The following is an 18,381-nucleotide window of genomic DNA, read 5'->3' as shown; positions in this document are numbered from 1 at the left end:
AATTGAGGTGGAAGATTTGAGTTGATCTTCCTGTGTATTCATACATAGATTAAAGTCACCTCCCATCACGAGCAGGAGGTGCAAGAGATTCCCTATTCTAGAGGATATGTCTTGAAAGAAGGGCTTAGGTGAAGAGTTTGGGGCATATATGTTGACGAATGCTAAGGAGGAGGCTCCCAACTTGACATGCGCCGCCACATATCGTCCCTCATCATCCGCAGCTAGTGTTAGAATGTCTGGAGTAAGACGCTTATGTATAAGAATGATTCCTCCCGCTTTACCTCTCTGCGAGGGAGATCCCAATACTTGACCCACCCATAGTTTTTTGAGACGTGAAAAGTCTGATTGTGTCAGATGTGTTTCTTGCAGAAATGCGATGTCCGTTTTCAATCGTTTAAGATGGCGAAGAATAGCCATACGCTTGTGGGGGGATCTTAGGCCCTTAACGTTCCACGATATTATACGGGTCATGGAGGCTCGGGTATATAGGTGTTCAGAGGTGAATTAAAAGCAATGCTACTTGGTGTCAACTCTCTTAGGGTATCGCTATATGTCCTAATCTCTCGTTGTGTTGTAGATGAAGGAGGCTCCAGAAGGTCCCCGGGTAAGCAGAAAATAGAAATAAAGATAAGAAGGGAGGAAAAAGAAGAGAGAGGATGGAAAGATACACATCTCGTTATGACCCAACAGGGGTCCAGCAAAAATACAATATATACAATAAACTGTCTAGGCATGAAGGACTTCACATTATTCCGCATGTTAGCTCCTATCCTCGCCCACGTTACTGGAAGTGATAGGGTGTGCATTCTGCACCAAGAGGCTGCATTAACCAATACAATAATAATATTAGTGGCAAGTGAGTAAACCCGATGGTCGCCTGGACCATCTTTGAAGGAGGGGCAGCTCGTCCTGGCCTCAACCTCAGTATCGCAGGCAAGGAAATGCGCCAAGACGCAGCCGCAACAGTAACATGAAATGGCTAAAGGCAAACATGGCAACAAAGCCTAATTATTTCCTAGCTTAACCTCAAATTAGGAGCAAAAGAAGGCTCAAGAGAACATTAACCTGGGGGACAAATTGTGAGCAGCTGCCTAGGTGACGGGAGCATCAGCTCTCAGGGTGGTCTTTGTTTTGCTGAGGTAAAATTGACCCGTTGGCGTTTTGGCAGTTCCTTTCTTGGGCTACGCTGGTCTCTCGGGGTGGGATCTCGTGAACGCTGTGATAGCAGAGGGCTGGCGACATCCAATAAATTATCATGTTGAAGGAATAGAAGGGCTTCCTCTGGATGTGCAAATGATTTAGGCTCTCCTGTAGGTGTGGTGAAGCGGAGTGTAGCAGGATACACTAAGGTAAATTTGATCCCTTTTTGGAATAATATGCCGCAAATCTGTTGAAACGATTTTCTCCTACGAGATGCTTCTTGAGAATAATCTGCAATAATAATCTGAGTTGTGAAAGGAATTGAGTATGGCCGACCGGTCAGCGTAATTGAGATATTTGACTATTGTCGAACGGGGTGTGCGTCTGTCGTTGGAGGGTGCGCCCAAACGATGTGCCCGTTCAACCTGGCATGGAGTCGTGATACCTAAGGCTGCCGGTATGCGTTTAGAGCAGATATCAGACAATGAATCTGAATTGTAGGATTCTGGAAGGCCTATGACACGCAGGTTGTTCCTGTGAGAGCGGTTTTCTAGATCATCTAGTTTGTCCATTATGGTTTGTTGCGCCCGCTTTGAATGTGTGGCCCCCGCCTGTATCGCTTGGACCTCATCCTCCAGATCAGAGATGCGCTGCTCCGCTTCAGTTATGCGTTTGACATTTTCTCCCAGGTCCCTGCTCAGTTGTTCTATGCCCTGCGTAACGGCCCTGTCTACTGCCTCTGTGATGGTAGGTAGCAATAATGAGGCCACTGCCTGTGCAATTTTTTCATATTGGTCCATAGGACCACTGGTATCAGCCTGCCCTGGTGGAGAGGTGTGTGACAGTTGTGAGACCCCCCTACCTGCTCCTGGATATGCTGCAGGCTCAGTCTCCATGCCTGCCAGTCTGGCATCCGTGCTGTCGTCCCTGTTGCAGCTAATGCTAATGCTGCACTGATCGTGTGCGGCGGAAATTTTGGCTGCAAGAGGGGGAGAGATGTTCCCCAGGGACCGAGCCGCGGGATCAGGGCCGGGTGCCGCCGGCCGCAGATATCTATCCATCCGGGATCGGATGGGGGAGACTTAGAGGCACTCCCGTGCCTGACAGGTAGGTCCCTCGGTGCAGGGGGAGGTATTTATAAGCCGGTGTGTCCGCAGCCGTGGGATCTGTCCCCTAGCTCATGCGGCGCCGGAACCGGAAGTGGATTTTTTAAATTTAAATCAGATTTTTTTAAATAAAATGCTTTTTGAGAAAAATATATTACCATCCAAAGGTTATTCCATCATGAAATAAAGATTTGTTTTTTTTTTATTATGTAGAATAAGGCTGTATATGTTTAATTTTTTTGGTAAATAAATTCCATGAATCCATTCACAATGTCACGCTCTCCAGAGGTTTCTGGTACATAAATTCCATGAATCCATTCACAATGTCGCGCTCTCCAGAGGTTTCTGGTACATAAATTCCCTGAATCCATTCACAATGTCACGCTCTCCAGAGGTTTCTGGTACATAAATCCCATGAATCCATTCACAATGTCACGCTCTCCAGAGGTTTCTGGTACATAAATCCCATGAATCCATTCACAATGTCACGCTCTCCAGAGGTTTCTGGTACATAAATCCCATGAATCCATTCACAATGTCACACTCTCCAGAGGTTTCTGGTACATAAATTCCATGAATCCATTCACAATGTCGCGCTCTCCAGAGGTTTCTGGTACATAAATTCCATGACTCCATTCACAATGTCGCGCTCTCCAGAGGTTTCTGGTACATAAACTCCCTGAATCCATTCACAATGTCACGCTCTCCAGAGGTTTCTGGTACATAAATTCCCTGAATCCATTCACAATGTCACGCTCTCCAGAGGTTTCTGGTACATAAATTCCATGACTCCATTCACAATGTCGCGCTCTCCAGAGGTTTCTGGTACATAAATCCCATGAATCCATTCACAATGTCGCGCTCTCCAGAGGTTTCTGGTACATAAATCCCATGAATCCATTCACAATGTCGCGCTCTCCAGAGGTTTCTGGTACATAAATCCCATGACTCCATTCACAATGTCACACTCTCCAGAGGTTTCTGGTACATAAATTCCATGACTCCATTCACAATGTCGCTCTCCAGATGTTTCTGTAAGATTATTGGGCGGTTTCTCTGCCTACAAGATATTATCACAGATGTTGGTTTACTTTTGCAGTTCTCAAAACTGAATTTGACTCAGCGGAGATCACATGCCTCTTCTTCACAGCAAAAATGTTATAACAGGAACAGAGTTAAGAAAAAGACCTTCATCCTAACTTCTACACACCTATGAATACAGAATCAACCCCTTCAGTGCCAAGGTGCAAGAAGTTCAGTGAATAGAATAGAAACAATATTTTTCTGATTGTTTGGAGTGGAATAGATCTGCACAAGAAGAAAGTGAAACTAAGTGCGAGGAGGAAGGGGCCGACAGTGTGAGGAGGGAGGGGTCGACAGTGCGAGGAGGGAGGGGCCGACAGTGCGAGGGGGAAGGGGCCGACAGTGCGAGGGGGGAGGGGCCGACAGTGCGAGGGGGGAGGGGCCGACAGTGCGAGGAGTGAGGGGCCGACAGTTCGAGGAGGAAGGGGCCGACAGTGTGAGGAGGAAGGGGCCGACAGTGTGAGGAGGGAGGGGCCGACAGTGTGAGGAGGGAGGGGCCGACAGTGTGAGGAGGGAGGGGCTGACAGTCTAAGTTTCTTAAAATATATATATTTTGTTTAGCCAATTTAGTTAACAAACATGGATGTTTAAGCGAATCACATATGCTGGAATGTTGTTGTTTCAGTTGAATAAATCTATTTACATTGTTATTATTAAGGGAATGATTATTTTTCTCCTTCCTAAGTACAACAGAAAAGTTGTCCAAATAAGAATGATGAACCTATTAAACTGGGGATAAAAAAACTAATATGAAAAGTTGTTATTCTAAAAATCTTCATCTACTTGTATATTAAAGTTATACCGGCAAGAATTAGTCTTTATGTAGAAAACTAGGATTTAAATCGTGATTTAAATCAGTTTGATTTAAATCAAATCCACCCTGATTCAAACCCATAGCCCGTCTTGAAAACGGGATGCTGCATATTGTGTCTATGTTCGGACTGTAATCCATATTTGTATGTACAGTGGGGATGGAAAGTTTGGGCACCCCAGCTAAAAATTTGTATTAATGTGCATAAAGAAGCCAAGGAAAGATGGAAAAATCTCCAAAAGGCATCAAATTACAGATTAGACATTCTTATAATATGTCAACAAAAGTTAGATTTTATTTCCATCATTTACACTTTCAAAATAACAGAAAACAAAAAAATGGCGTCTGCAAAAGTTTGGGCACCCTGCAGAATTTATAGCATGCACTGCCCCCTTTGCCAAGCTGAGACCTGCCAGTGTCATGGATTGTTCTCAATCATCGTCTGGGAAGACCAGGTGATGTCAATCTCAAAGGTTTTAAATGCCCAGACTCATCTGACCTTGCCCCAACAATCAGCACCATGGGTTGTCTAGAAAACTGAAACTGAAAATAGTTGACGCTCACAAAGCTGGAGAAGGCTATAAGAAGATAGCAAAGCGTTTTCAGATGTCAATATCCTCTGTTCGGAATGTAATTAAGAAATGGCAGTCATCAGGAACAGTGGAAGTTAAAGCAAGATCTGGAAGACCAAGAAAAATATCAGACAGAACAGCTCGCAGGACTGGGAGAAAAACAATTCAAAACCCATGTTTGACTGCACGATCCCTCCAGAAAGATCTGGCAGACACTGGAATTGTGGTCACTATTCCACTATAAAGAGATACTTGTACAAATATGGTCTTCGTGGAAGAGTCATCAGGAGAAAACCTCTTCTACGTCCTCACCACAAAAATCATCGTTTGAACTTTGCAAATGAACATCTAGACAAGCCTGATGCATTTTGGAAACAAGTTCTGTGGACCGATGAGGTTAAAATTGAACTTTTTGGCCGGAATGAGCAAAGGTACGTTTGGAGAAGAAGGGGCACAGAATTTAATGAAAAGAACCTCTGTCCAACTGTTAAGCATGGGGTTGGATCAATCATGCTTTGGGGTTGTGTTGCAGCCAGTGGCACAGGGAACATCTCACGAGTAGAAAGAAAAATGGATTCAATAAAATTTCAGCAAATTTTGGATGGTAACCTGATGCCATCTGTGAAAAAGCTGAAGTTAAAGAGAGGATGGCTTCTACAAATGGATAATGATCCTAAACACACCCCGAAATCCACGGGGGATTACATCAAGAGGCGTAAACTGAAGGTTTTGCCATGGCCTTCACAATCTCCTGACCTCAACATCATTGAAAATCTATGGATAGACCTTAAAAGAGCCGTGCGTGACAGACAGCCCAGAAATCTCAAAGAACTGGAAGACTTTTGTAAGGAAGAATGGGCAAAGATACCTCAAACAAGAATTGAAAGACTCTTGGCTGGCTACAAAAAGCGTTTACAAGCTGTGATACTTGCCAAAGGGGGCAGTACAAGATATTAACTCTACAGGGGGCCCAAACTTTTGCGGACGCCATTTTTTTGTTTTCTGTTATTTTGAAAGTGTAAATGATGGAAATAAAATCTAACTTTTGTTGACATATAAGAATGTCTGATCTGTAATTTGATGCCTTTTGGAGATTTTTCCATCTTTCCTTGGCTTCTTTATGCACATTAATACACATTTTTAGCTGGGGTGCCCAAACTTTCCATCCCCACTGTACATTGATCAGCCTTAACTTTCCCAATAACAACTCTTACATAAACTCAAAAATGTGTTTAATAATAATATTGCATACAATTAGAAATAAAATACTGGAATTCAGAATGTTTAGATAATGTCCAAAAATATAGTTAAGTTCTTGAGAAAAAAATTGTATGTAAAATTGTTTGTGTGAATCTGTAGTCTCCTCAGCCCAGCTTCTAAAAAGTGTGCCACCAAAAAGTCTTTGTTCTGCTCTATAAAGGAGCAATTCAGCCCCCACCTTCTCCTAAAAGTTGGCTGGTTTTCCTCTCTGGTTCTTATAGTCCCACAATAATATCTGGTGACAGATGTATAGAACAAACCTTCAGTCTTCTCCCCTCCCCTAGGAGAGAGTCTGAAAATGAATCCTTGGGACCTCTAATCAAACCTTCACTGACATTCCATCAGTCAGGGGGGATGGGATGTGTTACACATATATACTATACAGATATATATTCTCCCAAAAGTAATCTTAATATAAAAGTTATATCATATAGAAATATCCTAATCAAGAAATATTACAGTATAAAATGTGTATGCTTACCATGTATGAAATAGATTCTTACAATTCTCCTATTAGTGAAACTTTATCTCCTCCCCACAGAGATGGGGGAGGGAAGCCAGCTAACCAATTCATGACTAATTACTACCACATGTTACTAGAATGTAGAGAACAAACCCAAGATATATATCCATATACATATGTATTCACATAGACTAACAATAGTCTGTTTATCTCACTTTTCCAAATCTAGAAAAATTGAAATATAATAAATCAATTATTTTATTAAGATCCAACACATTCATACATATGTTAGTAATGATATTAGGTTATGGAAGGCTTCTAACAGGAACATTTCCCTCACTCAGGACAGGAAAGTGGCTTCTTTCCCGTGTGAGACCTCTGATGTGTGTAAAGACTGGACTTCTTCAAAAAACATTTCCTGCAATCAAGACAGGAAAATGGCTTTTCAACCACATGAGACTTCTGATGTCTGACAAGTTTTGATTTTTCTGCAAAACATTTCCCACACTCCAAACAGGAATATGGCTTCTCCCCCGTGTGAGATCTCTGATGTGAGTAAAAACTGGACTTCTGTGAAAAACATTTCCCGCACTCAGGGCAGGAATACGGCTTCTCCCCTGTGTGATATCTTTGATGTGTGTTAAGACTGGACTTCTGTGAAAAACATTTCCCGCACTCAGAACAGGAATACGGCTTCTCCCCCATGTGAGATCTTTGATGTCTGTAAAGATCAGATGTCTGTGAAAAACATTTCCCACAATCAGAACAGAAATATGGCTTCTCCCCTGTGTGAGATCTCTGATGTATGTACAGATTGGACTTATCTGAAAAACATTTCCTGCACTCAGAACAGGAATATGACTTCTCCCCTGTGTGAGATTTCTGATGTTTCTGAAGACTGGACTTCACTGAAAAACATTTCCCGCATTCAGGACACGAATATGGCATTTCCCCCATGTGACATCTCTGATGTTTCTGAAGATTGGCCTTCGCTGAAAAACATACCCCGCACTCAGGACAGGAATACGGCTTTTCCCCTGTGTGAGACCTCTGATGTATGGAAAGACGGGACTTGCATGAAAAACATTTCCCGCACTCAGAACAGGAATACGGCTTCTCCACCGTGTGAGATCTCTGATGTGTGTAAAGATAGTACTTAGTTGAAAAACATTTCCCACACTCAGGACAGGAATACAGCTTCTCTCCCGTGTGAGATCTCTGATGTGCGTAAAGATAGTACTTAGTTGAAAAACATTTCCCACACTCAGGACAGGAATACGGCTTCTCCCCCGTGTGAGATCTCTGATGTGTGTGAAGACCGTATTTCTGTGAAAAACATTTCCCGCACTGAGGACAGGAATATGGCTTCTCCCCCGTGTGAGATCTCTGATGCCTATTAAGACCAAATTTATAACGGAAACATTTCCCACACTCAGGACAGGAATACAGCTTCTCTCCCGTGTGAGATCTCTGATGTGCGTAAAGATAGTACTTAGTTGAAAAACATTTCCCACACTCAGGACAGGAATACGGCTTCTCCCCCGTGTGAGATCTCTGATGTGTGTGAAGACCGTATTTCTGTGAAAAACATTTCCCGCACTCAGGACAGGAATATGGTTTCTCCCCCGTGTGAGATCTCTGATGTGCGTAAAGATAGTACTTAGTTGAAAAACATTTCCCACACTCAGGACAGGAATACGGCTTCTCCCCCGTGTGAGATCTCTGATGTGTGTGAAGACCGTATTTCTGTGAAAAACATTTCCCGCACTCAGGACAGGAATATGGCTTCTCCCCCGTGTGAGATCTCTGATGCCTATTAAGACCAAATTTATAACGGAAACATTTCCCACACTCAGTACAGGAGAACTTCTTCCCTGTTGGAAGGCCGGCCCGGTCCCGCACAGTCTGAGGTTCCTCAGGATACGAGGAATCCGATGGTCCATCTACACTGGGTGGTGCCGGATGGACATTGGAGGGAGCCGGGTTTTCTCCTGGACTATACTGTGTGATGTCCTCATCTTCTACTTTCCAGTCTGGAGACAAAGTGAGACAATCCTCGGAGGTTTTCCTCATCTCCCGGCCATGGACTAAAATACAAAGACAGAGGATTACTAGACAGGAGCTGATTGGTTCCCCCAAACCAGGACTCCACACACATCAGGCAGCTTGGGCTCTGAGGAGCTTACAATTCCACCCTCAAGGGAACTAGGAAATGGCTCCTCTGATCTCCTACCAGGTCATTTCCTTATTCATGGACCTTAGTCAGAGAGTGAGGAAACAACCAGAACTGTCTTTTATAGGAGGGACAGTGATGAGGGGATTATAGGACGAGGGTCCCCACCCCCTCTATCACTCATCACCATCTTCCCAGCACAAGAAGTACTGCACTTCCTTATTTAGTCCACGATTTAGTCATGAAGAACAGCGGGGCTGAGCCCCACCAGAGGTCAGAGAGTGAGGATGGGGGGAGAACAACCAAGATGAAGACTGGACTGATCCTGAAGACCACCATCATTGGGGTATTGACTCCTCCCTCATTATCACTTTCTGTTTAAGGGTCCAAAGTTGGAGGATGTTATCACATTATTATCACCATGTAAAAGTCTGTGCTCCAATCACATCATCCGATATAAAATGTCCAGCTGGGAGGAAATGGGGGAACAAAAGAGAATACATATTATGTGTATATATAGCAGTGGGGGGAGGGGGAGAGCAGAAGTCAGGAGTGTGGAATGTGCAACATAGAGTATATAGTGCAGGGGTCAGAAGAATGTAATGTACAACATAGAGTATATAGTACAGGGGTCAGGAGTATGTAATGTACAACATAGAGTATATAGTGCAGGGGTCAGGAGTATGTAATGTACAACATAGAGTATATAGTACAGGGGTCAGGAGTATGTAATGTACAACATAGAGTATATAGTGCAGGGGTCAGGAGTATGTAATGTACAACATAGAGTATATAGTGCAGGGGTCAGGAGTATGTAATGTACAACACAGAGTATATAGTGCAGGGGTCAGGAGTATGTAATGTACTACATAGAGTATATAGTGCAGGGGTCAGGAGGATGTAATGTACAACACAGAGTATATAGTGCAGGGGTCAGGAGTATGTAATGTACAACATAGAGTATATAGTGCAGGGGTCAGGAGTATGTAATGTATAACAGAGTATATAGTGCAGGGGTCAGGAGTATGTAATGTACAACAGAGTATATAGTGCAGGGGTCAGGAGTATGGAATGTACAAAATAAATTATACAGTGTAAAGGTCAGGCCTCATAATATTGGTATTCAGCAAGCAGTGGTGCCTAGATGTCCACATGAGACAAGCTGCAGAGGTCCTACACCGCTGTCTCCCATCTCCTGAGACCCAATCCATTGTTTCTATGTGTTTATCAGATGATGGGGGATCTAGGTGGATCCTCCGTACTGCTCTCTCCTTTACAATAAAGTCTCCTCTTACCCGGTGATGTGAGGGGCGGCTGATTGTCCATCATGACGTCCTTGTAGAGATCCTTGTGTCCTTCTAAATACTCCCACTCCTCCATGGAGAAATAGACAGTGACACCCTGACACCTTATAGGAACCTGACACACACAATGATACAGTCACCATCCAGACACATCCCTTGTCTGTTACTGGAGAATGTCCCAGAATTCCCGGCACCGCTCACCTCTCCTGTCAGCAGATGGACCATCATGGTGGTCAGTTCCAGAATCTTCTGCTCTTTCTCCCTCTCAGGTATCAGAGAATGAGATGGAGGCACCATGGTGAGGCTCTGGGTTCTGCTCCATCCTCCTGAGATTGGCTCCCCACTAGACTTCTTCTTTACAACATAATCCTACAGATCAGGAGACAAATAAAACAATATCAACCACCTGACATCATCTAAATGTGTGCAAAAATAAAATGGTCTATTGACCAGAATAGACAAGAGTGATGTCATGTGACCTCCCAGAATCCTCCTCACCTCTCCGGTCAGGTCTGTGTTTTATTAATAGAGATGAAATTGATGTCATGTGACCTCCCAGAATCCTCCTCACCTCTCCGGTCAGGTCTGTGTTTTATTAATAGAGATAGAAGTGATGTCATGTGACCTCCCAGAATCCTCCTCACCTCTCCGGTCAGGTCTGTGTTTTATTAATAGAGATGAGAGTGATGTCATGTGACCTCCCAGAATCCTCCTCACCTCTCCGGTCAGGTCTGTGTTTTATTAATAGAGATGAGAGTGATGTCATGTGACCTCCCAGAATCCACCTCACCTCTCCGGTCAGGTCTGTGTTTTATTAATAGAGATGAGAGTGACGTCATGTGACCTCCCAGAATCCTCCTCACCTCTCCGGTCAGGTCTGTGTTTTATTAATAGAGATAGAAGTGATGTCATGTGACCTCCCAGAATCCTCCTCACCTCTCCGGTCAGGTCTGTGTTTTATTAATAGAGATGAAATTGATGTCATGTGACCTCCCAGAATCCTCCTCACCTCTCCTGTCAGGTCTGTGTTTTATTAATAGAGATGAGAGTGATGTCATGTGACCTCCCAGAATCCTCCTCACCTCTCCGGTCAGGTCTGTGTTTTATTAATAGAGATGAGAGTGATGTCATGTGACCTCCCAGAATCCTCCTCACCTCTCCGGTCTAGTCTGTGTTTTATTAATAGAGATAAGAGTGATGTCATGTGACCTCCCAGAATCCTCCTCACCTCTCTGGTCAGGTCTGTGTTTTATTAATAGAGATAAGAGTGATGTCATGTGACCTCCCAGAATCCTCCTCACCTCTCCGGTCAGCAGGTAGATGATCTCCAGGGTGAGGTTTAGTATCCTCTCAGTCATGTGACTCCGGTCCTCCTCCATCCTCATTGGTGCCATCATGTGATCTATACAGGTCTCCTTGTAGACGGATAACTTTGGGAAATGAAAGTAAGAATGATTTGGATGGTATTGGTCACACAATAATAGGATGTGGATGTGAGGGGGGAATAGGAGGGTTGCTGGACATTGAAGAACTACTCCCCCCATGGGAAGACATTTTGTTTGGACTGTTTAGTGTTTACTACAATTTTGAGGTCCGGGGCCCCTTTTCTCTGTTGGGTTTGTTTGGTCCCTGAACTGGTTTTGATGAGTATTAGATCTGCAGACAAGGAATGATAAATCTGATCCTTCCTATGACTAGTTTGTTCTGAGGCAGTGCTGTGAGGTCAATGTCGGCTCATCATGCAGGGATGGTCACTTTACATCACCCGACGCCCGGGACATGTAGTTCTGGGGACCGGGCAAGTATTGTTTTTAATCTTTATCCCTGCTGAGGGCAAGCCACAGGGTTCTCCTTTCAGGTGCCAGCCTCTGCCACCCCGTGTGTGTGAACCTCTCCTGTACCTACTATGCTTCCCCGGCTCTGTGGGCCCGGGTCAGTGGGTGTCGGAGGGTAGAGGGGATGGAGGAGAGCGGACATGTTCACTCCCTTCTTGTCCTGACCCAGAAGTGACGTTATGACAGATTTCCCGACCATCGAGGCCGGCAAAGAATGTAATGCGGTTCGATGTGCACTACATTACATCCAATGGAGTACAGGGGAGACATTGGGGGTCTTTTAGACCCTGGATGTCTCAATAAAGAGAACCTGTCATCAAACGTCATCTCATAGAGGACTTTGTCCCCTTACGTAAAAATGTTTTTTTTAAATGCAAAGAATTAAAGTTATAACCAAGTACATAACTCCTCCCTTTAAAAAATTTTAAGGCCCCCCCTCCCCCACATATATGCGCACCCAAACCTAAGAGCACACGCTGGAGCGCCTACACGTGATAACATTGATTGTGATACACGTTACATATCGCCGGTCACACCAGAAAGAGAGCGATAATTCTAGGAGCAGACCTCCTCCGTACTCTATACTGATGACCTAGAAGGGGCCATAAATGTGTCCCCTATAGATAATACCGGGGACTAAAGGTTGTCACCATTTCAGCACACACAACTTAAGGTTTGACATGTTGAATATCTATTTACTCGCTGCAACCTCGGCTTTTATATTATTATACATAAATGGGTCATCTATTGCTTTTTATGCCCTGAAATCGGCTTAAGAGTATTTTTTACTGACATTTGGCATTTCATAGACTTTGTGATAATATTTTGTGACATAAAAATTAGAACTGCCGCTATTTTATTCTCTAAAGTCTCTACTTTCAGATTGATATTTTGGGGGTTTTGTGTCATCTTCAGGATAAAATGATTTTTTAAATGTGCAAAAAATGCCAAAATGGCTCTGGGAGTGAAAGGGAGAAAGGATAAACAGGACACTCCCCTTTCCTGAGGAGCAGCCAATCAGTTCTCATTACACTGCAAGGAATCTCCCCTCCCTGCTAGTCCCCGGGTGCGGTGCTGGAGACAGGCGGGGGAGGGGAGGAGGAGATAAACAGAACAATGTTACACATATTAAATGTTTTAGTCCCTATAAAGCTCCTTTCATTTTTGAAACCCCAGATATTCCTAAAAGTGCCTCAGATTTATATACATTTTCTGTTACAAAGGAATGTTTCCTTCCTCCTGAGCAGCAATGTAAGGGGCTCTATGCTCCATACTCCTGACCCCGGCACTCCATCATTGTGTTGGCTGCATAGTGTAATGATTGCCCATTGCCTGCCTGTGTAGTGTCATCATTGCCCTTTGTAGGCCATGTATGGTCAGGATGGTCCTTGTCTTGTGTCTTGGAAATTCGCTTTAACGAATTTCTCCTTACCGTGAGTACTCGCAGTTGGATGCGCAGAAATCCCCCATAAAGCTGTGCGAATCTCGCTTACCACGACTGCAGCTAAACTACACGATTCCTGCCCATCCAAATACTTTGGCTCTGTTGAGATGTGGGGGAATTAGAGCTCTGTTACCCTAGAATGATCAAACGACACTCTCAGGATGATGGTTGCAATTCACATCAAGGGCTGGTTTTAGACCCAGCTCTCTGTTTTATTAAAAATACACACATGCCCCCCACATGAATAAAGTCAATCCCCTCCCACCAAACAATGCAATGGGGAGTGCCTATACACAGGATGTATATTCCAATTGGAGCATAGCCTTTCCTATTATCTATCACTGGTCCTCCCCCATGAGCCTTCTGAGGTCAGCAGACTTCCTCCCCTTCCCATGAGCCCTCTGTGGAGAGCATATCTCCTCCCCTTCCCCCCCATGAGCCATCTGAGGTCATATTTCCTGTCCTACTAGCTTCTATTGGTATGTAAATTCTTTGTACAAGCATTCCCTAAAAATATCAGTCTGTACCTGGATGGGCCCGATACGATCTTTATTAAAACACATCCATCCAAGATACAGTTTCAAGTTGGTAATGGGTTGTAAGATATGCATAAGCCTACAAGCCTACACGCGGAGTTCGTACCGCTTGTGCATTGCGTTATGAAGCCCACGTGGTACTATGCTGCTGATATGTGGATACAGGCCCACGGTCTACTGCCAGCGACATTCGCATCGAATGCCGTGGTGGCATACACGCCGGTCTATAAGCGCAGATCTGCCATCTCATCCATTACCAAGCTGAGTACTGTAATACATACATTGTACATGCGCATGGCCCAATTGCAGCCTTCAGAGCTTTAATTAAGCCACACGAGAGACATATGAATAACACGAATATATGACACATTTAAAGTTCGACCAACAATACAAAATTTCCATGACACTTGTCTATTTATTGTCAGTGCTGTTTGTTTAGAGGACCATATTACTAGAATTTATCTCCACAATGAGGAGAATGTTCCGGCCCCGGAAGTGGGGGAATGTTCTGCCCCTGAAGGGGTTAATCTGGGTTCCCACACTATATATGTGTGTATCATCATCTGCTGGAGATAAAAGACATCACAGTGACTGTCAGGAATGGACTCAACCTTGCATCCAGCCAAACACCTGAAGCTGATTACGGAGGTGTATTTAAGGGATGGCCAGACCTGCAGTCTCTGCCTTGGTGTGTGTTTTTCCTGGGCCCTGTATCTTGTTACCTGCATCCCTGTTCCTGTCTGACTGATTCGTTGCTGACCCTGCCTGATTCCGGACCTCTGCTGACTTCTCCTGTTTCATCCCTGGCTTGTGACCCCGACCATTCTCTGCCTGACCCCCTATTCCTACCTGCCCGATTGTTATTGACCCGGGCTGCCTGACGACGCTTGCATTGTATGTACTGTTATCTATGGGTGGTTTGGTTTGGTTCGTTTGCACTGTGTTATGTTTTAGTATTGCACTGCGTTTATGTTTGTATTGTTAGTCTTTAATAAATTATATTGTTTATAACTTATCTGAAGCCTGCGTTTCCCTGCGTCAGTCACATACCTCTGGTCACACCCCGGAGCCCTGACAGTGACTATGGAGGAAGAGGACGGACGTGACTATGGAGGAAGAGGACGGACGTGACTATGGAGGAAGAGGACGGACGTGACCATGGAGGAAGAGGACGGACGTGACCATGGAGGAAGAGGACGGACGTGACCATGGAGGAAGAGGACGGACGTGACCATGGAGGAAGAGGACGGACGTGACCATGGAGGAAGAGGACGGACGTGACCATGGAGGAAGAGGACGGACGTGACCATGGAGGAAGAGGACGGACACGACTATGGAGGAAGAGGACGGACACGACTATGGAGGAAGAGGACGGACACGACTATGGAGGAAGAGGACGGACACGACTATGGAGGAAGAGGACGGACACGAATATGGAGGAAGAGGACGGACGTGACTATGGAGGAAGAGGACGGACGTGACTATGGAGGAAGAGGACGGACGTGACGGTGAGGTTACTGGGTGTAAATAGGAAATAACATCTTATTACCTCCTCTGCTGCCACGTCCACCAATGTCTCTGATCTGCTTCCTCCCCACTCACCTCTCGGAATGGCCTGTCTACCTGACATCACTTCCTGTCTGTACCTGACATCACTTCCTATCTGTATCCCATAGAGCAGTCCTGTCTGGGGAGAAATGAGATCACCATCTTGTGGAGTTCAGAGGAACTGCAGCCCCGAGAAACATCCCCTAATAACCATTCCAGCATTGTATCTACCTTACAGAGATACCAGGGAAGATCAAAAAGAACTAAAAAAAGTAAGAAACAATAAACCTAACTCTTATGCAACCAACTGTTTAAATAATATATTTTACTACAGATAGAAAAGTCTTAAAGACACAGAACACAAGATAAAAACAAAATACATAATAAAACAGAGACCTCCAAAACAGATCTTTTTGGGTAAAAAAAAAAATACATCGTAAAGTATAATAATATCTATCAATCCACTCATAATGAAGATGTTAGACATAAATGACAAGGATGTAATGGTCACAGAGGAATGGTGGTGGAGATCTCTCAAAGTAAGAACACTTCCTTGAATGGTTCTATAAATAAAGAATGAATCCTGGAGGGAATAAAGCTGTAAAGCAATAAATAATATATAAACTGGGCCATCCACTTCATCCATAAAGACATTGTGATTGAAGATCTTCTAGATCACATAGAAGGAGGACTCATCCATGATTTCATACATTTGTTTGGAAGGATAGAACAATCCTCAGAAGGGAACATGTAGGATGACAGGAAAGGCTCCTGACTGGTGAGATCCTCCAAACATAATGATGACATCCATGAACTGGAGCGAGCTCGTTGGGGTGATAAAGTCAATCTGGAAACACTGTGTAGACGTTCTCCAAGAACTCAGCACACTCCAGGTGTGGACAAAGTCTCCAGGTGGGTTTAGCCTGTCATTTATCATAGGTAGAAATGTCCACACATGGACTTCCACAGGGACCCCCGAGACTACATATAGAACCTGTACAGTGTCCCCTGTAATGAATTGCTTCCCACCAGGCCTATAGCAGAATGACAGCTGAGCGGGATCTCTCCCATCCTGGGAGGACATCATATGAAGTCCTCCAAGTCTAGTGGCTCTGCTATATCTTGATATGTCACCTGCTGTGTCCACCAAATGACAGATCATTTTATCTGGCCAGCCCAGTACCATGTGATTGCTATGACCAATCACAGTGATCATATGACAGTTGTACACAATGAATGGCTTTCATTCATAACCATTCATTGTGTACTATTGTGATGGTCTCTGTGATTTGTCTCTGGCTCAATACCTCTACTGGAAATTTATTCCAAGCATCAACTACTCTTTCAGTAAAATAATACTTTCTGAGATTAGTTGTGAACTTTCCTCCAGTTAGTTGGAGGTCATGTCCCGTGTTCTTCATTTTGGTTTTATATTGAAAATCCTGCCCTCCTGAACCATATTCACTCCCTTGTTGTATGTAAAGGTTTCAGTCATGTCTCCCCTTTCCCTTCTCTCCTCCAGACTGGACATGTTACGTTCCTGAAGTCTCTCCTGATATCACTATTTGTATTCCCCGTCTCTGGACTCGTTCTATCTTATCAATACCTTTATGTAAGTGAGGTCCCCAGAACTGGACACAGTATTCTAAATGAGGTTGCTGGTGACCCCTCTAGTGATAGAAAGATCTATATAGAGGAATCAGGACCTCCTTCCTCCTGCCGGTGACCCCTCTAGTGATAGAAAGATCTATATAGAGGAATCGGGACCTCCTTCCTCCTGCTGGTGACCCCTCTAGTAATATAAAGATCTATATAGAGGAATCGGGACCTCCTTCCTCCTGCTGGTGACCCCTCTAGTGATATAAAGATCTATATAGAGGAATCAGGACCTCCTTCCTCCTGCCGGTGACCCCTCTAGTGATATAAAGATCTATATAGAGGAATCGGGACCTCCTTCCTCCTGCCGGTGACCCCTCTAGTGATATAAAGATCTATATAGAGGAATCAGGACCTCCTTCCTCCTGCCGGTGACCCCTCTAGTGATATAAAGATCTATATAGAGGAATCAGGACCTCCTTCCTCTCGCCGGTGACCCCTCTGTAAGGGAATTCCCGTGAGACGGCTGGTGATTAGACGTGCGCATGTGCACAGAAATGCACGATCATGCACGGTGAAGATTGGCTCCAGGTGGACTATTTAAAAGGTGCCTTTGCCTGTGCTGAGTGCTGACTGGTCTTCAGCTGTTCCCTGTTTCCTGCTCATTCCTGTGTGTGATTTCCTTGTTGCTGACCCGGCTTGTTCCTGACCTGACTCTGATTACTCCCCTGCTTGATACTGGTTCCTGACTTCGGCTCTGCTCCTGACTTTGGCTTGCTTATGATTTGGTACCTTGCTGTCCGCCCATTAATGACCCCGGCTATTCCTATGACATTGCTCCTGTCTCCCATGCCTGCTTCCTGCCTTGCTCTGGTGCACACCTGGTGATCTACCATACCAGCTCTGCATATCACTACTGTGCCTCAATTGGAGGTTCATCAGTCTTCCAAAGTCTCCAATTGCAAGAGCTGCAAACAACACCTGCTGGCGCTCTTGTCCCCCTGGTCCCTAGACACCCTCTGTTCCTCTTCCAGTGGGGTCAGGGCTAGTGACACAAGTAAGGCCAATCTCGTCATTTCAGTCCCCCATCAGGTACATGACAGTACCAGTCAGCCAATGATGGAGTCTGAAAGGGAGGCCTCTGCAATAGGGGACATCTGCAATCAATCTCTGCCTTGTCTTACATGGTGCAGAGGTTGCAAAAGAATCCTTGAGCACATGGAAAACCAATTACCAACCAAGTCAGATGTCTCAACAGCCATGGGTCCTTCTGCAGTCTCAGACATAACTACCCAGAGAGGGCTCAGCATGATTCATGACCCCTCTAGTGATATAAAGATCTATATAGAGGAATCAGGACCTTCCACCTCCTGCTGGTGACCCCTCAAGTGATATAAAGATCTATATAGAGGAATCGGGACCTCCTTCCTCCTGCCGGTGACCCCTCTAGTGATATAAAGATCTATCTAGAGGAATCATGATCTCCTTCCTCCTGCCGGTGACCCCTCTA

General features: G+C 44.7%; 1 protein-coding gene across 1 annotated transcript; it reads right to left on the bottom strand.

Annotated features, from left to right (window-relative positions):
* Positions 1-6,675: 6,675 nt before the first annotated feature.
* On the bottom strand, positions 6,676-18,157 carry LOC149460605 (uncharacterized). Its single transcript, XM_089679457.1, has 3 exons — positions 18,110-18,157; positions 9,863-10,027; positions 6,676-8,589 (listed from the first exon to the last, which is right to left on the bottom strand). The coding sequence occupies exons 1-3, from the start codon at positions 18,155-18,157 to the stop codon at positions 6,772-6,774; spliced, it is 2,031 nt and encodes a 676-aa protein (XP_089535583.1). The 3' UTR covers positions 6,676-6,771.
* Positions 18,158-18,381: the final 224 nt, after the last annotated feature.

The sequence above is a fragment of the Staurois parvus genome, unplaced genomic scaffold (assembly GCF_062004578.1).
Source record: "Staurois parvus isolate SC_StPar_1 unplaced genomic scaffold, SC_StPar_1.0 ptg000224l, whole genome shotgun sequence".
Taxonomy (NCBI): domain Eukaryota; kingdom Metazoa; phylum Chordata; class Amphibia; order Anura; family Ranidae; genus Staurois; species Staurois parvus.
This window is presented reverse-complemented; position numbering and strand designations above follow the sequence as displayed.